The 21,901-nt window shown below is 48.0% G+C and overlaps 1 protein-coding gene across 3 annotated transcripts in view; it reads right to left on the reverse strand.

The window, feature by feature from the left end:
• The window catches only part of CCDC91 (coiled-coil domain containing 91), a 735,207-nt gene that overhangs the window by 492,308 nt on the left and 220,998 nt on the right, over window positions 1-21,901 (reverse strand). For all 3 annotated transcript variants that reach the window (XR_011281774.1, XM_069628511.1, XM_069628510.1), the window contains exon 6: window positions 18,736-18,844. Coding sequence is in view for 2 of the 3 variants with exons in the window: in XM_069628511.1 (XP_069484612.1) it covers window positions 18,736-18,844 (109 nt within the window). In the remaining variant the exon portion in view is untranslated. The remainder of the gene's footprint in view (window positions 1-18,735; window positions 18,845-21,901) is intronic.

Consider the following 21,901-nt stretch of genomic DNA (forward strand, 5'->3'; position numbering starts at 1 on the left):
TACAGGATCCAAAAGCTAGTAGACTTCTTCAGAGTGCTTTTAAGACTGGGCATTGAGAACGCATTTGACTGCATTAAATGGCCCTCCTCTGCAACCTCTACAAATAATGAATTTCGGGGGAGAAATCAGTGAAGCTCTGGAATGTTTATATGGGACTCAACAGCCACAGTTTGCACCAATGGTTGGACATCACTACAAAACACCATATGCAGAGACACTAAGCAAGGATATCTACTCTCCATGCTCTTGTTCAACCTTGCATTGGAACCATTGGCGATTGTGGTAAGTGTGAGGAATCTGAGGGCATCCTCCCATCTACTCCCCTTGTAACTTCCTCTCAGGTGGCCAGGGAAAGGCCATCGCTTTTGGATCCTGACCCCAGGGGTGGATATGCAAGGGAGGATCACCTGGGTGGAGGGACCTTGGGGAGTGGAGAGAGTATGTCTTAAGGCGAGACATGGTATCCTGCTTTCCCATATTAGAATGGGTCCTACCCACCTCCAGCCTTTGTAGAGTATTGCAAGTATTTCCCCTTTCACACACACCCACTGTCCCACAATCATATTCTTTTAAGACTGCAACGAGGAGGAGACAACCAGGAGTAATGCACAATTCTAGTCAATTTCACCACTATGGCACTCAGACAAAGAAGATGCCTATGGAGGGTCAGGCATGTCCAGTTAATTGTTACAATTGTGGTCAGGCAAAGTACTCGGGCCAGCTGTGGCGAAGGGGAACCTGCCTGGAGAGAAGGTGCCAGCTACCAGGCAAGTGTTAGGTAAGAATAAGCCCAGTCCAACTTGTGTGGGACTACACACGACTTATCTCTTGGTATTAGGTGACCTACCTTTTAATATAGGCCTGTACTACATAAGTTGGTAGCGTGACTGAGCACGCCAGGCTCATCTTAAAAGGGGTAATGTGAGCTGCAGAGCTGTACAACGAAATCAGTAAATACAAGTATCCAAGTAAATGCTTACACACAAAGTTATACAATGCATAATTTATTTGTACACAATGCTATTTAAATCATTATTTAAAAAGCAGTCATTAGCTGTAACATTAATCCTAAATTAGAATACAATTAAAAAAGTGCACAATAAAGCAGGTGAGTAATTCATTCATATGTTACACATGTTCCAGCACCCCGAGGTGAAGTCAGTTGAGGTCAGTATAACACGTATTTTATTTATATCACCTTTGCAATATTGAGTTAAGGAAGGAAAGGTTAGGGTTAAATCAGAACAGACTGATATTCTTTAAAAAGAGTTAGATTCTCCCAAACAGATACAGGCAGTCTGTTATCCCAGCATTAAAGTGTTCAACATTTAAAACCTGTAAGGGAACAAGCACTGCCAGCGCCAATAGGTTCAGAAGGAGGACTTCAGAGAGCTAGGGCAGCCAAAGGCAAGGGGCAAAGTCAAAGTTCTGATGCTCTTCTTCTTAGAAAAATGGTCTAAATAGTCAGTGTTCAAAAAGAAATCACAGAAACTCAAGGAGTCACCTTCAAGAGGCACAAACTGAAAGGCCAGTGAAAGTGAGTTGAGTCAACTCAGAGTAGGGTTAAATTCTACTCCCCAAAGTAGGAAGAACTCTAAATGGTAAAAGGATAATATACCCCAAACCCCACAAGTTGTTCCAGCTGGATACCTTCTGGATGCAATGCACCAGACCCTTGTTCCTGGTCCTTGGTCATGGTGACGAAAGGGAGGACGTCTGGCGGGCGCCTGTGGCCGCACTCGAGAGATGGACACAGCAGCAATGGATTTCCATCGATTCAGCGGCTCTTTGTGGTTTTGGCACCTTTTTCTCAGCGCCAAAGAAGAACAACAGCTCTGGTTAGTAGTTCCTGGATTCCCTCGGTCCTGGACTCTGGATGCTAATTTCCTGTTTCTGTAGGGTCCTCTGGATGCCCACGAAGATGTGGCTGGATTTGCACTTCGGAAGACAATGCACTCACAGGTGGTTGAGGTACCCCGGGTATGGGGATTCTGCAGCCGTGGAAAGTCGCAGCAAGTTGGGGGTAGCGCCGAAATACGTTTTTTCTTGATTCTAGTTGGTCTCACCAGCCTAAGGGAAGAAGTCGCCTTTACAGGTCTTCCGTGTCGATTCAGAAATGGGGTCAGCACAGCTGTAGGGTTTCACCTGGCACTTTGCGGTCCAGGAGTGTGCTGAGGCATCTTGTCTCGTTTTCTGCTTCGGATGTTGTCCTCCAGTGGTAGACTCTGCTCTTAGTCCCAAAATCCTTGATTTTTATCAAGTTTCCATTCATTCACAGCCCTAGGCTGTCAATCACACAGCAGGGTGGCTGTCCTTCAGGACAGCCAGCCGGTCAATTGGAACTGGTTTCACTGAAGCACACCTACAGACAAAGCACAGGGACGTTTCTGGACCCTCCCTCACTTCCTGCCTTTCCAGACACACTGGAGCCTGGGCGGGCTTCAGGGCTAAAGCCTGCCAAAGGCAAAACACACAAAGAACTCAAGTCTGATGCAAACAACAGAGTAAAAGCTCAGAAGAAACTAACTAACAAGAAATGGCGAAAAGGACAGGGGCCATTTTGTGAAAATGGTTACCCTTGGGTTCAGTACTGCAGCTGAGGTATCAGCCTGCAGACACATGTCACCAGGTACTAAAAAAGAAAACACTGCCACCAGCCATTCAAGTGAGTTAGTGTAACAAAATGTTACATGAGAAATGGGTTACAGGAGTTACTATGTAACCTCCGAGCACTCCACATAGGGTGGTGTGTGCTGGACCCATAAAGTAAAGGTAAGTAAGACCGGGGTCATCTTACTATTCTTGGAAACAGTAGTTCACCCAAGAAATTGTAGTTGAACATTAAGAGTTTACCAGACTCCATAAAACAGTAAGGAACATAGAAAATCACAGTCAGGAAAACACATGAGTGAGTGAGAAAAAGGTCCCACTCAGGTTTAAAAATGTGAAAGTCCTGTGTCCAGCAAAAGAGCTTGGGGGGGGGGGTCTGTAAGCTGAAAGGGAATTGGCACAGAAATGAAAACTCTCCCCAACAGCAAACAGCAGACTTGAGCAGGACCGGAAGAGAGGAGCCTGCGTGTTTCTGGGGGGTGAGAAAGGTGTTGCAACCCGAGTGGGCCGTGAGGGGACCCGAGCCCCAACAATTAACCAAGCTGTGTGTTCCCAGCTGGAACTGGGGAACACAGAAACCTCCCAACCGCTGCAGGATGCTGCAAGAAGGTTTCCCAAGAGCGAGCGCTGCTCGCTGGATCTCCCGATGCGTACCCAGGAGTGAAGAGGAAGACAGAGAACAGAAGGCAGATGCCTGGTGGAGCCAACAAGCCCTGGGGAGTGCAAGACAGGGGACACTCGTGCTGGGGCGGTCCAGGGGCGGGATGTGGACATTTGCTGTTAGCGAACAAACAGAAACTTATAAGAATAGGGTTTGGAATCCAAATGAAAGAACATTAAAGCATGAATAAGTTTCAAAGTATTTTAGGAAATACAAAGGTGTGCATTGAATACCGAATTAAAGAGAAGATATGGCAATAGTGTGAAATTACAGCACGAGTTGAGAGCGAAAGATGTGCTGCTGTGTAAGTAGTGAAACTGCTAAGAAACATGGATGAACAAAGTGAAAGCCTGTAATTAATACTTATGAACTGAGTGAAAAGTATGTGTGAAAGATAAGTTGCTGAGCATGAATGAGCCAAAGTGAAAGCAAGGTAGTGTAAGAGAATACAAGTTTTGACAAAGCCACAAGATTGCCAATATACAAGCTCTGGCCAAACCCAAGAGATTGCCAAAGAGAATACAACCTCAAACATTGATGACTGACACAGGTGCAAAGAGAGGGAGCCTGTGCTGGACAAAGGTTTAACAGAGGGTCTGAAGTGTGAATTATATCAAGTCCAAACAGATAAACTGATAACGAAAAGTGGCGTTATGTGATGACTCATGAGACAGGTTGCCAGAGAAGATATGCACATTAAGAACCAGGTACCCTGGACCATCGGTTGTGTGACCCATAATGCGTTCAACAACTGTACCTAGACCGAGTGACTCGCTCTCACATGTTAGAACGAACCAAAGAAAACCAAGAGCATCACAAAGTGCCAAGGGTTATTGGTTGCGTGACCTGTAATGGGTTGACCGTGTGGTCTGACAAATACTCCTGGACCGAATAGCCTGACTTGGGAAAGAGCCAAGAGAAGCCATAAGACAAAGACTGTGTGGTACAACTGCTGAAGTGGAAGAAAGCATCTTTGCTAATTGTTATGGAATCTAAAGGATTATACATTGAAGTATCGTTGAATGTCAAGCGACTTGAATTGTGTTGAACATGGAGAAAGGAACCCCAAAACATCCTGGTACTGTGTTGCACTTGGGGAAGGGAACCCCAAGCCTTTTTATGGAACTATTTGAACTTGGGGAAGAGGACATTGAAACAAGCAAGAGCTGGAAGATGCTCAGAACTTTATTTTGAACACTGTTTCTTTTGGTGCTGACATTCCTACACATTGTATATCTTTAGATGTGAGGGCAAGTATAGATTTTGAACACAGACAGACTTAGGTTGAACTTACTGACTCAGATTGTCCTTAGTTTCTTTAGGTACTGAAATCCCACCATATTGTAGGACAAGTTAGACCTTACTCCATCCTGTCAAATAAAATAAAGTCATTTTTGTTAAGAAAAGCGAATCTGTTGTCTGTGTCTTGCTTCATGATGCCTTCTCATCAGATGCAACCCAAAAATCTTGGGGATAAGGACCGAAGTGAATTGAAAGTTAATTTTGTTTGCAGATAATGTGCTTTCATCTCTTTCACTACTGCTCAATTCCGTTCCAGAACTCCTGGCCCTGACTGTAGAATTTGGTCTGTTTTGAAGATATACATTTATGTCTCTGATCTATTCGCACAGTGCACTTTTCCGCAGAGGTTCTTCAGCGCAGAAGGGTTTGGCGAGTTTGTGTTTTTGTGTGGCCTTTCCAATGTGGTGACACTCCCGCAAATATCCCTCTCTTTTCTGTGTCACTGCACTCTCTTTCCAAAATCATATAAGTGTGAAGAAGTTAATAAGTCCTTAATAGAAGGAATGCTTCTGGAATTGTTACTAGCTACAGGACCGGTCATGAGAAGAGAGCCTCCCCCATAGACTGTTAAGAAGACTCAGTCAGTAAACAGATCACTTTTCAGGGGAGACCAACTTGTGAACCTGGATGAATCTGTTGGTATTCAGTTCTACCCCTCTGTTATGAGAAATACAATTATCTTTCACTGTCTCTATGGGTCAAGTCTAGGAATTTGAGAATTACCCAGGGTAAACCGCTGTATGAGGCCATTTCCGGAGTTAATTGACCTTTATCAGCTACCCAAGTCCGAGCACAGCAATTATCAATTATTAAATTGCAAATTGACAAATTGTTTATGCCAGTGAATATCTCATTCCCTCTCCTCTCCCCATCTACCCCTTTGGTCTCTCGTCAGGCAAACCATTTTGAGAGAGCTCCCATTAATGAATGCATTGTGTATATACAAAATCCCAGACAGCATTGTTAGACAGGAATAGTTTATGCCCAACATGTAAAGAGACCTCCTGATTGCCAAGTCACTGGAGAAGTGGAGCGTGATACTCTCAAGCTATGACAAGATTAGACCAAACTGATGTTTGAGCTATGTGCAGCTCACAATCTTTTTTGAGACTTGTTCAAGTGCAAATGTGATGGTCGAGATGACTAGTATGTGTCTGACAGTAGGGAATGTCTTGCTGTTGCCTCATTGTGGGAAGAGATAATTGCTCGAATGAACATGTCACAGTGATCAAATTTCAAACCACCACACAATTGGTGATTCTTAATGATTCGGGAAACATTACAATTTCTTGCAAATTTGCAAAGAGATGGGTAATACATAGTTTTGCTGTGAGAAAGTTACTTGTAGCATGGAATTCAAAGTAAAGAGCTATCTATTTGTACAAGGGAACGGTATACACATAGGTAAAGTAGAGCTTAACTAAAAGTGTTGTTAACTCTAGTTCATAATACATTTCATGGAATGCCAAGGAGTTTTATAGTTTATCTGACTTATGCAGAATTTGTCACTTTTCGCTTTGGGCCTTACTAACGGCAGGACTTGCATTTAGCTTGATAGATATATCTGTGAGGGTGTTTTCTGAACTCAATTTGAACATTGATAAAATGGGATTATAAAATAATCCTATGTACTGTAAGCTGATTAGGGCAATACATTTTATGTCCTATATCTTATGTTTTCATCTCCAAAGTGGGAATTAACTTTACCTTAAATTGTGGCTAAAAGTTGCTTTGGATTGTCTTTACAAAGTTAGCTGAAAGATAACATATTCGTTTTGATTCTTTGTTCCCAGTCTTTCATTATAGCAGAAGGAAAACCTCACACTAAATAAAAATGTGACCGAGTTGGATGCTACACTTAAGAGGCCTCAAAAAGGAACCATCTTCCAATGTACATGGATGCTGGAAAATGAAAAAGCATACCTGTAGAAGCAGAAGAACAAGTTACTTTCTTACCTGGTAACGTTCTTTCGATGGGATGGTCCGACGACGTATTCCATATCTATGACATGTAATCACCACAGCTGTGCTGCTTCGGAAACTTTTTTCGGCGTCTGCGTCCTGCGTCGATGACGTCGATGCGCCGTCGTCGAGGAGCTCCTCCGACGTCCGACGTCATCCGATTTGATAAGTAGGACGCACGACGCCCGTAGCCTCAGTTGTAGTTTTTTCCCCCAGAACGTGTGACATTAGTCAACTGCCAGTCAGACACAAAGCCTTGCGGAACGTAAGCTGCAATCGCAAAAGAAATTCTGCAGCGGGGAAGGCAGGGAGGGAGCGATATGGAATACGTCGTCGGACCATCCCATCGAAAGAACGTTACCAGGTAAGAAAGTAACTTGTTCTTTGAGGGGATTGGGTCCTCTGACGTATTCCATATCTATGACAGACTCCCAAAGCAGTACCAGAGCAAGGAGGAGGGAAAGAATTTAGAATCAAAATTTAGAATTGCCAATCAAATAGCAGAGCAAAGGACCGCCTTGCCAAAGGCCAGATCCTGTCCTCGGATGGAATCGAGGGAATAGTGACGTACAAATGTATGTACTGAAGCCCAGGTAGCTGCATCACAGATGTTGCGAATAGGAACACCCCTCTGCAGGGCAGTAGATGCAGCCATACCCCTGGTAGAATGGGTCCGCAAGCCAGCCGGTGGGTCCTTACCCGCCAAGCGGTAACACTCCGAGATGGCCAAAATAATCCAGCGAGACAAAGTCTGTTTCGTCACAGCTTGCCCCAAACGCTTTCCAGCGTAACCAATAAAGAGTTGATCGTCCACTCTGACCCGGGACATGCGTGAAACATAAAAGACATAAAGCTCTCCTAGGATCAAGCCTATGGAGCCTCTCCTCTTCCTTACCAGGATGCGGAGGAGGATAGAATGTCGGAAGAACAACCTTCTGGGCCAAATGAAATTCCGTCACTACCTTCGGGAGAAAAGAAGGATGAACTCTAAGGACAACCCTGTCCTTGTGAAATACAGTGAAGGGTGGTTTAACTGAAAGTGCCTGTAACTCACTCACTCTGCGAGCGGAAGTAACCGCAACTAAAAACACAGTTTTCAGAGTTAACAGCCTCAAAGGGCAAGAATGTAAAGGCTCAAACGGAGCACCCATAAGAAACTTAAGAACAAGGTTTAAATCCCAACCGGGCACCAGGAAAGGTGACGGAGGGAACACATTAGTGAGCCCTTTCAGAAACTGTGAAATTAAAGGGATTTTGAAGTAAGAACACTCTTCAGACGAGCGCTTAAAGATGGACAGCGCCGCCAGGTAACCTTTAATGGTACCCACTTGCAAGCCCTTGTGGGCCAAAGAAAGTAAAAAGGACAGAACCATGGGGATGTCACATGCAAAAGGATCCACATTCTGAACTCTGCACCAGTCGCAGAACTTACGCCAACGGCAATGGTACAGAGACTTTGTTGCTGGCCTTCGGGTCGAAAGCAACACCTCCATCACGTCTTCAGGGAGGTCCCAATCCTTATACCTCAACCTTTCAGAAGCCAAGCGTGAAGGTTGAGGGATCTGACCTCTGGATGGAGAACCTGACCCCCCTCCCGTGAGAGCAGATCGTCTCAGTAGGGAAGACGACGTGGAGGGCAGATGGATAAGTCGAGAAGGTCCGGGTACCACGTCCTCCGAGCCCATGCCGGAGCAATGAGGATCATCCGGGAACCGAACTTCCGCAACCTCCGCAGCACTTGCGGGATGACGGGGACTGGTGGAAACGCGTACAGCAGCGGGAATGACCACTCCACCACGAACGCGTCTCCTAAGGCTCCTTTTGGAGGAAATTCCCGCGAGCAAAACCTTTCGCACTTCCGGTTGACACTGGAGGCGAAGAGATCCACTTGAGGGGTCCCCCAAAGGGCGAAGATCTCCAGGAGAATCTCCTGAGCCAACTCCCACTCGTGAGAGATCGTGCTCTGCCTGCTCAGAGCGTCCACCGTCACGTTGTCGTCTACGGCCAGATGAACTGCCGAGATCGAAACTTCCTGCTGGATGGCCCAGAACTCGAGCTGCATCGCCTCCCTGCACAGAGGAAGTGACCCTGCCCCCCTCCTTTTTGTTGAGGTAGTGCATGGCCACTGTGTTGTCCGTCAGGATCAGGACACTCTTTCCTCGCACAGTCGGCAGAAAAGCCTTCAGGGCTAGCCTGACGGCCCTCAGCTCCAATAGATTGATATGGAGTCTGGATTCCGACGGAGACCAACGACCGCTGACTGTCAGCCCGTTGGCATGAGCTCCCCATCCCATGAAGGATGCATCCGTCACGATCGTCACCTCCGGCAGGGGAAGCCAAAATGGAGCCCCCTTCATCAAGTTGCCTTCGACGGCCCACCACAGAAGGTCCCGGGTGACCGAGGGCAGCACCTGAACCGGGACCGACATCCTGCCGGAGGACTGCGACCATTGCATCTTGAGAGCCCACTGCAAAGATCTCATCCGCAGGCAAGCCTCTGGCACCAGAAGAATGCAGGATGCCATGAGGCCGAGCAACCTCAAGAACTCAAACGCTGGGAGCGTCTGGGCATGCTGAAACTTGTGCACCATCTGCTGAATGTGAAGAGCCCTCACCTGGGGAGGAAAACACTGCCCCAGGGAAGTGTCGAGCATACTGGAGCCGCTGTGTTGGCGTCAAATGGGACTTCTTTAAATTGAGGGAGAAGCCCAGCCTGTGAAGGGAGTGGCAGGTGACGGACAGATGATCCAGGACCTGCTCGGGAGAGCTCCCCCTGATCAACCAATCGTCCAGGTAGGGGTAGACGTGAATCCCCCCTTGCCTGAGATGTGCTGCCACCACCACCATGAGCTTGGTGAAAACCCTCGGGGCGGAGGTCAATCCGAACGGCAGGACCCGAAACTGAAAGTGCGAGTCTCCAACCGTGAACCTCAGGTACTTCTTGTGCTTGGGATGGATCGGTACATAGAAGTAAGCATCCTTGAGGTCGACAGACACCAACCAGTCCTGAAGCTGAAGGGCCTGGAGGACTTGAGAGAGAGTAACCATCTTGAACGTGTCCTTCCTTAGGAGTTTGTTCAAACCGCGCAAGTCCATAATGGGTCTCAATCCCCCGTCTTTCTTCGAAATCAAAAAATAAGGGGAATACCATCCCTTGTTCCTCTCCGCTACAGGCACCAGTTCTATGGCGCCTTTCTCCAGCAGGGCTTGAATTTCCTGCGCAAGGAGCGGATCCGGACTCTGCAAATAGAGGTTCCCCGGTGGACTGTCGCGAGGCCTGTGCCGAAAGGGAAGACAGTAGCCGTGGGTTATGATCTCCAGAACCCACACATCTGAAGTAATGGCACGCCACTCTACAAGATGCTGTGCCAGCCTTCCCCCAACCGGCGAACCATGGGGCATGGCCTCATGACTGAGTGGTAGCGGCTGCGGTGTTACCTGAGGGCACAGAGGCAACTGCCCGAGCGGCCTTGGCACCACGGGTACCCTGTCGTCGACCTCTGGTACCCCTGCGTTGGCCTCTTTGACTGCCAGCTCCTCTCGCTTTACTGAAGGACGAGTAAGAGCGAAAGGAACCACCCCTCCATTGCTGTCCCCTAGGACGAAAAGGCAGAGGTTGGCGAACTGCAGCGCCCAACGACTTCGCTGCAGCTTTTGAGGTCTGCAACCTCTCAAGGCTCTCGTCAGCCTTGCTGCCAAAAAGGTGTTCACCGTCAAAGGGCATGTTGAGGAGCCGGGACTGCACATCGGGAGCAAACCCCGACTTCCGCAACCACGCAAACCTGCGTATCACGGTGTTCGCCGCCATGGACCTGCTGACGCATTCAGCCAAGTCCAAACCCGACTGAACGGACTCACACATGGCATCCTTACCATCCCGGACCATAGCAAGGAAACCATCCCGTTCGTCCCCTTCGGGAATATGTTCAGCCGCTAACGCAACACAGTTCCACAGAGTGTGAGTGAAAAGAGACCGCCTGAAGCGCCATACCACCAGAAGAAAACACTTTCTTCGCCCAGCCATCAAAACGTTTGTCGTCCCTATCAGGAGGGATGGTAGGGTACGACGCCTGCTTTGCCGGGGCCGTGGCCGCCTGCACCACCAAACTCTCCGGAGTGGGGTGCCTGGTCAAGTAGCAGGGGTCGCTACTGGCTGGACGGTATTTTCGCGACAAGGACCTGCCCACCGCCGGGAGACTCTCCGGAGCAGTCCAAGCCGCTGCCACCCTTCTCTGTAAAGCCATATGGAATGGCAGTACCGGGTCAGTTGGGGGACCAACATCAAGGATGTCTGTGAGATCATCCTGCACAAACTCCCCTGGGGGAGCAGACCATCCCAAGTACTCAGAAACCCTAGCAATAAGGCGTCGGTACGAGGAATCGGCATGAGAGCCAAGCTCAGGCCGACAAAACTCCACCTCCGGAGAGGTGTCCAGTCCACTGGCATCATGCAGTGACTGCCTCAAATCGTCAAACTGACTATGGCCCGAGACATTTTCATCTGGAACCTGACTAGGAACCAGGCCATCAGAATCCTCATCCGCCTCTGAAATATATTCCAGGTGGCGAAAAGAAGGCACCCGAGAGTGCTTGCTCTTAACCAGAGCCTTCCTAGGGGGTTCCCCCGTGCCACGGGGTACCTCCGACACGAAAGGCATCGAGGGCATCGAGCGAATCGGCGCCGGCGTTGAGAGAACAGGCATCGGCGCCGAGAGGATCGGCGTCGACGTCGAGGAAATCGGCGTCAACGTCAGATGCAGTGCCGCCAGCATCGGCGGCGTCGACACAGTCCTCGAAGCCGGAGCTCCGAGCGTGTCCTTCGACGACCTGAGCGTCGACGGCTTCGACGACTTCCTCGGAGCCGGAGCCTCAAGAAAGCCTGTCGACGCCCTCGACGTCGATGTCTTCCTCGAAGACATCACAGGTGCACACGGTCTCGAACGCGTTGAGGACCGGGACCTGGAACGGGTACGTCGAGAACGAGTCCCCTTGTCCGAACGGGACCTCTCCCGTGACTCGTGCCGACCACTCTTGCGAGCGGTGTCTCTCGACCTCTCACGACCGACCCCACTCGGGGGCCCGGACGGCTTAGTACCCTGCGACTCGAGAATCGCCAGCATTTTCTTCCCGAAGGAAGCCCATTCCTCTGGTGTCGCACGGCTGGTGGGGTAAGCGACGTGCCGGGCAGAGTCCTCCGAAGAGGACCTGGAAGACGACCGGTGTCTGCGCTTCCGAGAATGCCTCCAAGAGGCTGAGGAGTGGCGAGACCGACTCCAAGAAGGAGACCCACGAGACTTCCGACGATGACGCGGAGAGTCTCCTCTCGAATCATCCGTCGAAAGCCCCGCAGACTGACTTCCGGGGCTTGGACACCCGACCTACCGACAACTTCTTCTTACGTTCACGTAAGGCTTTGGACGTGAGCGACTGGCAGTCGATACAGTCATCCGTGTCGTGGGCCTCCCCGAGGCACCAGAGGCAGGCGTCGTGCGAGTCCGTCACCGACATCTTGGACCCACACTCCCCGCACTTCTTGAAGCCCGGACGCGGGGTCGAAGACGAAGTAGAAGACATCTTCACACGAAGGATTTTCTCAAAAACGAACAGGTTCAAAGAACCGAGAAGAACAGAACTCCAAAGAGTCGAGGCGTTAACCGAGATTCACGAAGCAACATGTTCGCGGAAAAAACGGAAATGAGGCTACGGGCGTCGTGCGTCCTACTTATCACATCGGATGACGTCGGACGTCGGAGGAGGTCCTCGACGACGGCGCATCGACGTCATCGACGCAGGACGCAGATGCCGAAAAAAGTTTCCGAAGCAGCACAGCTGTGGTGATTACATGTCATAGATATGGAATACGTCGGAGGACCCAATCCCCTCGAATGAGGAGCTACAGTAAGAGTGGCTACAACAGTACTAGGGGGAAGGCTAATACCCCACATTCTGGAAGCGACAGAGCTATCAAGGAATCCCAAGAATGAACCTGGATTAAAAGATTGCTTGTTCCTCCCAGAGACTTTTGTTGAAACTCAAGAACCCATAATCCTGCCATACCTGTTCGAGTTAATGTCAGCTTGTGTTAATCTAAATAAACCCATACCAGTTTTAGCCCCACTCTTCTTGTCTATGCCCCTCATTGAGTGCCACTTGGCTTTTTTACAATGAATGAGAAAAAACAATTGTCTATTCACTTTTCACTATTGTGTTAAGTCTCGCAACTGGTCAGTGATGGTGCATCAGCTTGAAGGATTTGCAAGGCCTCAGGGACATTACTAGCTATGTTCATACCTAAATGCGAGGCTGAACACTGTTAGAACCCTGGGCTATTGTCTGAGCTTTTCATATGTTTTATGGGAAACTGGGTTTGTGCAACTTGCATGCACTCATTTCCCAGTTTAAAAACTACATAACAAAAAAACTGCATAACAAGATGGCTGCCATAGGAAATAGTATACACAACTAGTCACTTTACTCTTTCCATTGTCAGGAGGAAGGCAGCTGGGGTGTGGAGCTGGGCGCAGGCGCAGCAGCATGAGGAGAACAGGACAGTGGGAGATGCAATGCGGGGTAGGATAGTGGGGCAGTGGTTTTGGGATTCGGGGAGTAGGGGGCAGAAAGGAGAGAATGCCAAAACCATTGCCCCACTATCCCTACCCCTCACTACCGCACTCCTGCCCACCTCCTTTTTGGGCACACAGCTACATACCCTGGCTTCTCTCCTTCTGACCATGGAAATCATAACAGGATAAGGTCTCTTGACAATTCAGGATTCTGGTAGGGGGAAGGGGGATGCAGTGTCGGACTGGGACAAGAGATAGGCCCGGACACCCAAAAGAAAGTGGCCCACCCCTCGCCTCAAAAAAGTGGCCCTCAAACCATCATTTGTGAATCGTGTCAATTCACAACTTTGCAGAAAAAACTACTTATGGAGGGTTCATGCGTCTGTTACATTACACCACAACTCATAATATAACACATTTGCATACAATTCTGTGACAGGGTCCACAGCTCTGAGGAGTGGCATGAACCAACTACACCTACTACGGTTTTGGGACCGGCTGCAAGTCGATGCTTATACTGGGCTCCGCAACCCCAGCAGGGAAGGAGGGTTAGGGTGATGATGGTTGGATAGGAAGGGGTGGGGGGAGTAGGGAATCCGGAATGAGGTTTAGAGGGGAGAGGTTATGGATAGGTTGGGGATGACAGGGAAAGGTTCTGATCACTGCCAACGCTTCAAGCGAGCGGTTACACTCATAGAAATCCCAGGCCATTGACCCTGACCTCCCCTGACCCCCTGCCTCCCAGAAAGTCTATGGATATGCTTTGTCATTTTGGGTGTGGCAGGGCAGGGGAGATTTGGAGGGTGGAGACCCCTGATAAAGTGTTAAGACCAGAAACAGTGTCCCCTCTGCCCAAGCAGTCAGACATGCTTCAGATAAGACTTGTGGTGAAAAGAAATCCCTGTCACTGCACACGGCAGGGGATGTTCTGCAACATGCCAACTGGAAACCAGTGTATTGTGCACATACATATTGAAGCAAATAAGAAAAGACAATAATATAATTACAGTAAGACTTTTACCTCAAGTTATGCGCTCAAAAAAACCTCTCCGAAAAATACATTTCCCGGAAATAGGTCCTTGTGCTGTGGCAGGTCCTTACCTTCTGGTAATTCCTGCACTTATTTCTATGAGGTTATTGTAACAGCACCTCTCTTTGTGAAAAATTTAAGCATCATGGAACATTCAGGGCTGAGAGGCCATCTTGTGCAATGGGTGCAGCATCAGCGGCGCAATACCAAAAGACAGGCTGGAGGCTTGTGGATTAACCGAGCACCCCCTGGGGAGTAGCTGGGCACTCCTTCATCCACTACCAACTTGCTACCCAGCTGCACTGTTGAAGGCGAAGAGAAGACCACACCTTTCCCCCCCGAATAATCTTTTTTAGGGGAAACAAGGACCCGAAGATCCAACAATATTTTATTTGCGCTCGAAATTCAAAGCTTACTGAGTTTTAGAAAAGCAAATCAGTCATTTCTTTTTGTTCGACGAAAAGCTATTACCATCAGTAAATAAACACATAAAACTATCCAACAATTACAAATAAAGGAAGAAAAAAATACTTAAGACCATGAAATCAGGCTTCTTTGGTGAAACGTACTTGGTGGTGGTCCGGATTAAGATCACAGCAGCAGGTGCCCCTGCTCATAGGTGGCTGGCAGGTGCAGTGCTGCTGCTGACTGTGGTGCAGCACAGTGCTGCCCAAAAACAAGAACTTGGCGTGGCGGGGGTCTCACGTCTGCTGCACGGCCACCACGGTGCCTGTCTGCACGGACCCACACACCGAATGCCTGACTGCTGCTGCGCTGCCTCGCCGTGTCCCGTGTGTGCGGCTGTCCCGACTCCTGTCCTGTCTGTGCAAAATCATTCCTGGCATCAGCCCAGCCCAAGGCCCATATCCTCATGTCGTCGACTCGTCAGTGTCACGTCACAGAATTGACTCTGACTCCTTCACTGGCGGCGCGGAATCTGTCTGTGTGCAGGGCGCGGTTCCGCCCTTGTCCGGCAGCCCCAAGCCCCAGGCACAAGTTGCTCTCAACTTTACATGCAAGTGCAACAAATTTGTTGTTACTTCCTGCAAAGTTGAAAGCAACTTAAATGGAGTGTGAAGTAGTGTGAAGTTCTATGCCCTCAGGGCCTCAGCCCAGCCCATTGCAGTGTACAGGAGGTCGTTCTCCCATTTGTCTTCAATTCTGTTCACGTGAGGAGTGTTGGATGTCAGACATGCTGTATAGAGATGGGGTATCTTGTCTGCAGTCCCGAAGTGATTTAATCGTGGACACTATGTTGGACCCAGCCCGCCTGTGGACAGATTGCTCAGAGTTGCAGTGCAAAGTTTCTCCCAGATTTCCTGTCTGGAATCATCCAGTGGGCCGTCAAATATGCTGCTGTTACTCGAAAGTGGCGAGTCGTGCACTGACAATGCATTTGTATTCGTGTGGGGTGCACCGTGCACGGCAAGCACATATTTGACATATAGTTGCACTGCTTATCGGTGTTCAGGAGTGTTTTACCATTTTTTATCTTTGTAATAATTTCCACTTAGAGTGCCAACACTGTTTCAAAGGCTGAACCCTCCTTTCTCTACGTGTTTTAACCTAGGTCTGACCAAGTTGTTCTGATAAAGTGGCCTTCAGCCGTTAGACCCATGGGTGCGGCCAGACCACCCAATTCTATTGATCTTTTTGTTACCGCAAAATAATCTGAGCAACAGTGAATCGAGAGCGCCTTAAAATAAGAATTTGGTATAAGCGCAGGCATGGCTTGAATTAATTATAGGAGCACGATCATTTTGGCTATTGCTATTTTCCCCATGGGAAAATCAATTACTATCCTCCCATGATCTGTGGTTGCCATTGGCAACGGGTAGGCAATGGCATTATATAATTAGTGAAATATCAAGCAGGGAGAAAGGCTAATGCAGAGTTACAGTATAGCTGCAGACCACAACTGAAATCTCCAATCGTACTTATTTTTTAAATACATTGGAGTGGTTTCTAATGGTTCATTTCTTGCCCATTTTTGAGTATCTCAGACTGCCGCCCATGGCCGACAGAGGCGAGGTGAGCACTGGACGGCGGCCAGTGGCGGCCTCTCTGATGACTGCATGCATGCAATTTGCAAAATCATCAAGCAAGGTAACAACGTATGTGTAACACACACGTTGTTACCTTCCTTTGATGAATGCTGGCTCCGGCCAGCCCAGCCTCTGGCTGCCTGATTGAAGCTGCCACCACCAGGTCATTCCATCATCACGGCACTGCACGCACAGCGCCTGTCGAGCTGCTCGGGCCGCGGCCTGTCAGCTGAGCCAGCCATGATGTTCCATTATTTTTTTATTAGTTACAATGAAAGTTATGAAACAAATAAGTTCACAAAACCGGCCCTGGTGTCGGGCCGCAAAGCAAAGCCAAAGCACAATGTAACTTACTAGTAACCCCCAAACCAGCCCAGGCCTAGCACCGGCCCCCAGGGCCTCGCCCTGTAAGTGATTCCGGCCGACGGACCAGTCCGACACTGGAGGGATGCAGACCAGAGACATCAGCAAAGCAGTAAAATGGTATACCCATGGGAAAAGCGCAGGTGTCCAGCTTCCACCCAGGCTCCTGGTCACCTGATTTGCTGGCACCTCCATCATGGATGCTATCAGAAGTGTTTCTTTTGTCCTATATGATATGTGTCGAATTGGAATTGTTACAACCCTAATACGTGCTAGGACTATTTCACGCTATTGGTATGCAAATAAGTTTGTTCAAAATATATTTCAATTTTTAAGCTTAGCTGATTGGTGGCAAAGCGCTTGCTGGTGGGCCTTGGTTAGTACATTTGTAGCGGGGACAGGATCTTCGCTGTTCTAAGTATTGCATTCCAAGCATGCTGTGTTCTGTGTATTCTTTTGAATGTACAGTAGTGTATTTCAAATTAATGCATCCTTGGAGTGCTTATTCGAGGCAGGAAGAGTAGGAACACCATGCCCATCTGTCTCTTAAAGCTTTGGGAGTCAGGGCTCAAGAGTATGGCTTCAAGGATGGCATCAACAGAGAAAGGCTCACTGAAATGCCATAATAATGTGAACATTTTCATCTTTGGTCAGCTGACAAGTCCCTAAGAGACTTAAGAATTTTTTGTGAGGAGTCCACTGAAATCCTAAGGCCACTGCCAGTATCCTCAGAGAGTGCTTGTTAACGTGTCCTGAAAATTCCCAAATAACACAGTGGTTCAGGAATCAGTCAAACCATAACAGTAGAACATTGGAAAAGAGGAGACTGCTGGCCATACAAGAAGGGCCTGAGACCACAATGGAAGTAAACCAAAGCATAGAGGAAGTCTTCCTCACAATAGTGGCCACTAATTACAAGACAAGGGTCTGGGACCTCAACGTGAATGAGCGCATCTCACAAGGGATTCTTTCTCATCACAGCGGTCAAGAGGAGACCACTAGAACCCAGAAAAAGGTCTGGGATCCTAACACGATTTGGGATATTGTTGAAAACAAGTCACAGAGACAAAGTGAATATCAAGCTGGAAGCAGTAAGAAGGAACTGTATCAAGCTATGCCAGGAGAAGGAATTTTTCTCCTGGTACCAAAACCGAGGTTGCGATTGAAACACCAGGGGAAGGGAGTCATTCCCCCTGGCCTTGTGCTGAACTGTGACAAACTAGACCAAGAGAAGGGAGTCATTCTCTTGGTTCTGAACTGAGAGTTGAGGTGAAAAAGTCGGGGGAAGGGAGTCATCCCCCATGGTCTTCTTGTGAATTGTACTGAGTCATACCAGGGGAAGGAAGTCATTCCCCCTGGTTCTACTGGACATTGTACAGAGCCACACCAGGAGAAGGGAGCCACTCTCCTGCATGTAACATTGTGTAAAGACTGCCTGAAACCTGCAAGCCCCGGTATATTTGTTTTGAAGGAACATTTCATTGAACCCCATCCAAAAAGCAGGAGAAGGAACTTTCTGTTAGTTACATTTTTAGTTCTCATGTGAGGAAAGAAGTAGGTTTTGACCTAGGACGGTGGAATATACTTTGACAGATGTTCCGACAGACCCTTTTAGTATTAGTTTTGAGGCAGAAAAAAACCCTCTTAGAAGTTAGGGATAGTAGGGATCCTTTTCATTTAAAAATAAGTCTATAACCAAAACTATGCCACCTTCGTGTCAGCATCTTACTTCAACGCCCTTACAGCCTCCAGTTCATATTCCTAGGGTGGCAGCCAAATTGTGGCAGCCAAATTGCAGCGTTTTGGGAAGGTGTGCGACCCTCCATCATATGCCACAGGCAGTTTTTGCCTCTTCTCTTTGGAGTGATACATAGTTGTCAGGGTGACTGCTATAAGTGTACATTACTAAATACAATCTTATTTCTAACCTTTGCAGATCTTAACATTGTGAGAACACTAATGCACCTTTTTTTCTTTTTCAATTTGCTTCCTTTATATTAAAGCCATTTGTAATTCAAGCTCTGAGTGAAACAAGGATTTGTGAAAATACAGTTAGTCAGAAGACTTTGCGCCTGTACAGTGCACCGAGATCTTGTTAGGGAGAAAGTGTTGAACCCCGACTCAAGAAATCTGCAAATGTTGTCAGGGGTACATCTGATAAGAAACAATGATGCTGAACAATACATGAAAATGACCCACCAAGCATCCACTCTTGACGTTGCCGCATGTCTGAGGCACTCATCTCATATGTGCGCTCTGGGGTTTTAATGCAGAAGAGGCACCGGCGGTTCTCCTTGTCTGGAAGGACCTAAGCAAAAGAAAAGGAAATGACGTGAGTGTATGGTGCTGGCTACATCGGTAATGGTGGCCAAGTCAAAATCACCATATAGTCAAACCATACGAAAAAAAGATGTCTGGCTCCACTCAACAAAATAAAAAAATGTGGGGGTACAGTGGGAGGAGTGCAAGTTATCCCAAACCTTAAGATCTTTCTGTGTAGGACAATATACAGCATTTCAATGGGGGATAACAAGCAATATATCACATTTAAACATGATGCAACATCTATGTATAATGAGAATGCCTTCCCAGAAATCATTAGTACACGTACCCTCCATTCACTAGCGGGTTATGTATTATTAACATAAATGTTTACTTCTCTAGCTATGCATCTATAGTCTTTTGAAACACAAATATAAGTAGTTAGTGGCAGGAACATGCACCATGTTGCTACCCTGTTCACCTAGCACCATTTCCACGGAGACCAACTACATTTGGTATCACTATATATAGCAAAATATGGGGGAGCGATATATTACTGTAACCTCTTGTATAATGGGAAGATGATGTCAATTACATTTACGACCATGTCCATTTGTTTTTATGAATGATTCATGCACGTATATGCTACTCTTCGACATATAAATTGCATTCCAGCATAAAGGCAAATTGTAGTTTCCGCCCCACTTCCCAATACTTCCACTCAAGGAACGACAACAGCTGGCAGTGAAACGCCATTGGTGCGTTTGCAAAGGGGCATTGAAAATCAATGCCACTGACCTAAGCTAGCCGACAGCACAGGAAACAGAAGGTATTTCATACTTAAAGGCATGGTCTAGTAAAAAATGTTATTTAAAAAATAGATAGGCAACATTAAAAAAAAATACTAGCATTCTCTTTTTTTAAACTTCCTATGTAAAATTTTGAGCTATTCAAGCTCAAAATTCGCAAAAGCAAGCACATGGGTGCATCCATTTTGTGAAATGGATGCCCTCCTGTGCTGGCTTTTGCTTTTGCGGCACTAATGAAGGAAAAGCCGGCCAGCTGTAGTAAACAAAAGCTACCGCTGGGTGGCTTTCCCTTCATTAGTGCTGTACTCGGAGGACGGGGACCGGAGACCAGAGCAGGAAAGCTGCAGCTGAATCTCGGTAATTGCTATTTATTTAAAAAAAAAAATAAGCACTAGCTGCGGTTTTTTTTCTAAGTTTTCCGGGCTGGAGGAGCCCGGAAAACTTAGAAATAAAACCGCAGCTTTAAAAACATTGCATTTATGTTTGCGGTCGCTTTTAAAGCGACCGCAAACATAAATACAACATTATTGTGTTGGAAAATGCTGCGGTTTTTCTTTCCAAGTTTCTCAGGCTCCTCCGGCTCGGATTTCACAAAATGGATGCGCCCATGTGCTTGCTTTTGCGAATTTTGAGCTTGAATAGCTCAAAATTTTACATAGGAAGTTTTAAAAAAGAGAATGCTAGTATTTTTTTTTTTATGTTGCCTATCTATTTTTTTAATAAAATGTTTTACTAGACCATGCCTTCAAATCAAAACACGTAAATAGCAATGAGTTATTCACTACAAAGTTTGGCACACACCAAATCAATCATTGCGGAATGCCAACATGTTGCGGGGTAAGTGTAGGTAAATGAAATGTATTGGTTTACGTTTGTTCTTAAATAGTGCAATGGAATCTATGTGTGAAAAGGGTAGCTCTTTGCGGTTACTTGGCCAAGAACAGCAGAGGTTTGTATTATCCAATACACTCCTGTTATATCCGCCCTACGTCCCGCAGCGCGGTGACGTAGGGCAGCTAAATAAAAGCCCCGCCCCCTGGAGTGGGAGGCAGTTCCGGGCGAATGTGAACCAGCGTGTGTGTGTCTTCATTTAGCGCTCCTGCCTAGGCCGCGCTCAAGGCCACGCGACCTCCTGGACCGGAGCCAGCCCCTCGTGCTAGGCCTCCGGGAAACAAGCATCCAACAATGGCGACGAGGATGTGAGCGAGCATCCACGCGCTCCACCACGATTTCGCACGCGGATGCCACACGGATGCTCCGTGTACATTTTTGGACACCCGGTGGGGGCCCCCACGATCACGTGACCCCCACCCCCCCCAAAAAAAAAAAAAAAAATGTTTTTTTTTTCATTCCCCTCCCACACCTCATCCTCAGGGGGTGAAAAAATGTTTTTTCTCTTCTCGTGTCATCCCGGTCATCACCTGCACGACGTCTCCTGCATGGCACACAGGCCACGAAGCGCCAATCCATCGGAGCACAAGTGCCGGTGGGACACTACCTCACCACAGGGCGCGCACGAACCCAGAGGGCGGAGAATCGTTGACCAGGCGCACGCAACACCATGGCGACTGGGTCATCTACCCCTGGACCCTCAACACCGTCCAGGATGGCGGCAAACCCGTCTATGGCGTCACCACCGCCTCGCACGCAGGGGAGTTCGTCGACGTTGATCCAACCATTCGACCCATTCACAGACCCATCGTCCAGTGGGCCCAGATGGCAGCTATGGCTACAGAAGTTTGAGATGGCCATGGAATGTAAGGACGTCACATCATACAGAAAGATGAAAGCTCATCTACTCCTCAGTGTGGGCGACGAGGTGCTGCGCATCTTCAACTCCCTGGATGTGGATGACGGCCAAGACGCATACCGGAGTGCAAAGGACGCTCTAACAGCACATTTTCTCCCGCAACTAAATCCAGACTATGAAACTTTTATCTTTTGCACGACCATCCAGGCCACCGATGAGACTCTCGACGCCTACCACACGAGGCTGAGGAAGCTGGCCATGTCGTGTGAGTTTACGAACACTGAAAGGGAGATTAGGAGGCAAATCATAAATGGAATTCACTCTGAGAAGTCAGCGAAAAGGGCATCCCTCTACAACGCATCCTGGAACTGGGTCGACAGAGGGAACTTGCCCACTCCAGGGCCGCTAACATGGAAGTGACCCTACAAAAACTCCAGCCGTCTCTCCACGGCGATGGTTGCTCAAATCTCGGACAGACAATCAACGAGAAGCGAAAGTGGCAGCGGGTACACCCAGAACAGGTGGCAGCCTCGAGCACCAGGAC

Source organism: Ambystoma mexicanum, chromosome 12, assembly GCF_040938575.1.
Source record: "Ambystoma mexicanum isolate Mex_15411 chromosome 12, UKY_AmexF1_1, whole genome shotgun sequence".
In the NCBI taxonomy this organism is placed as follows: Eukaryota; Metazoa; Chordata; class Amphibia; order Caudata; family Ambystomatidae; genus Ambystoma; species Ambystoma mexicanum.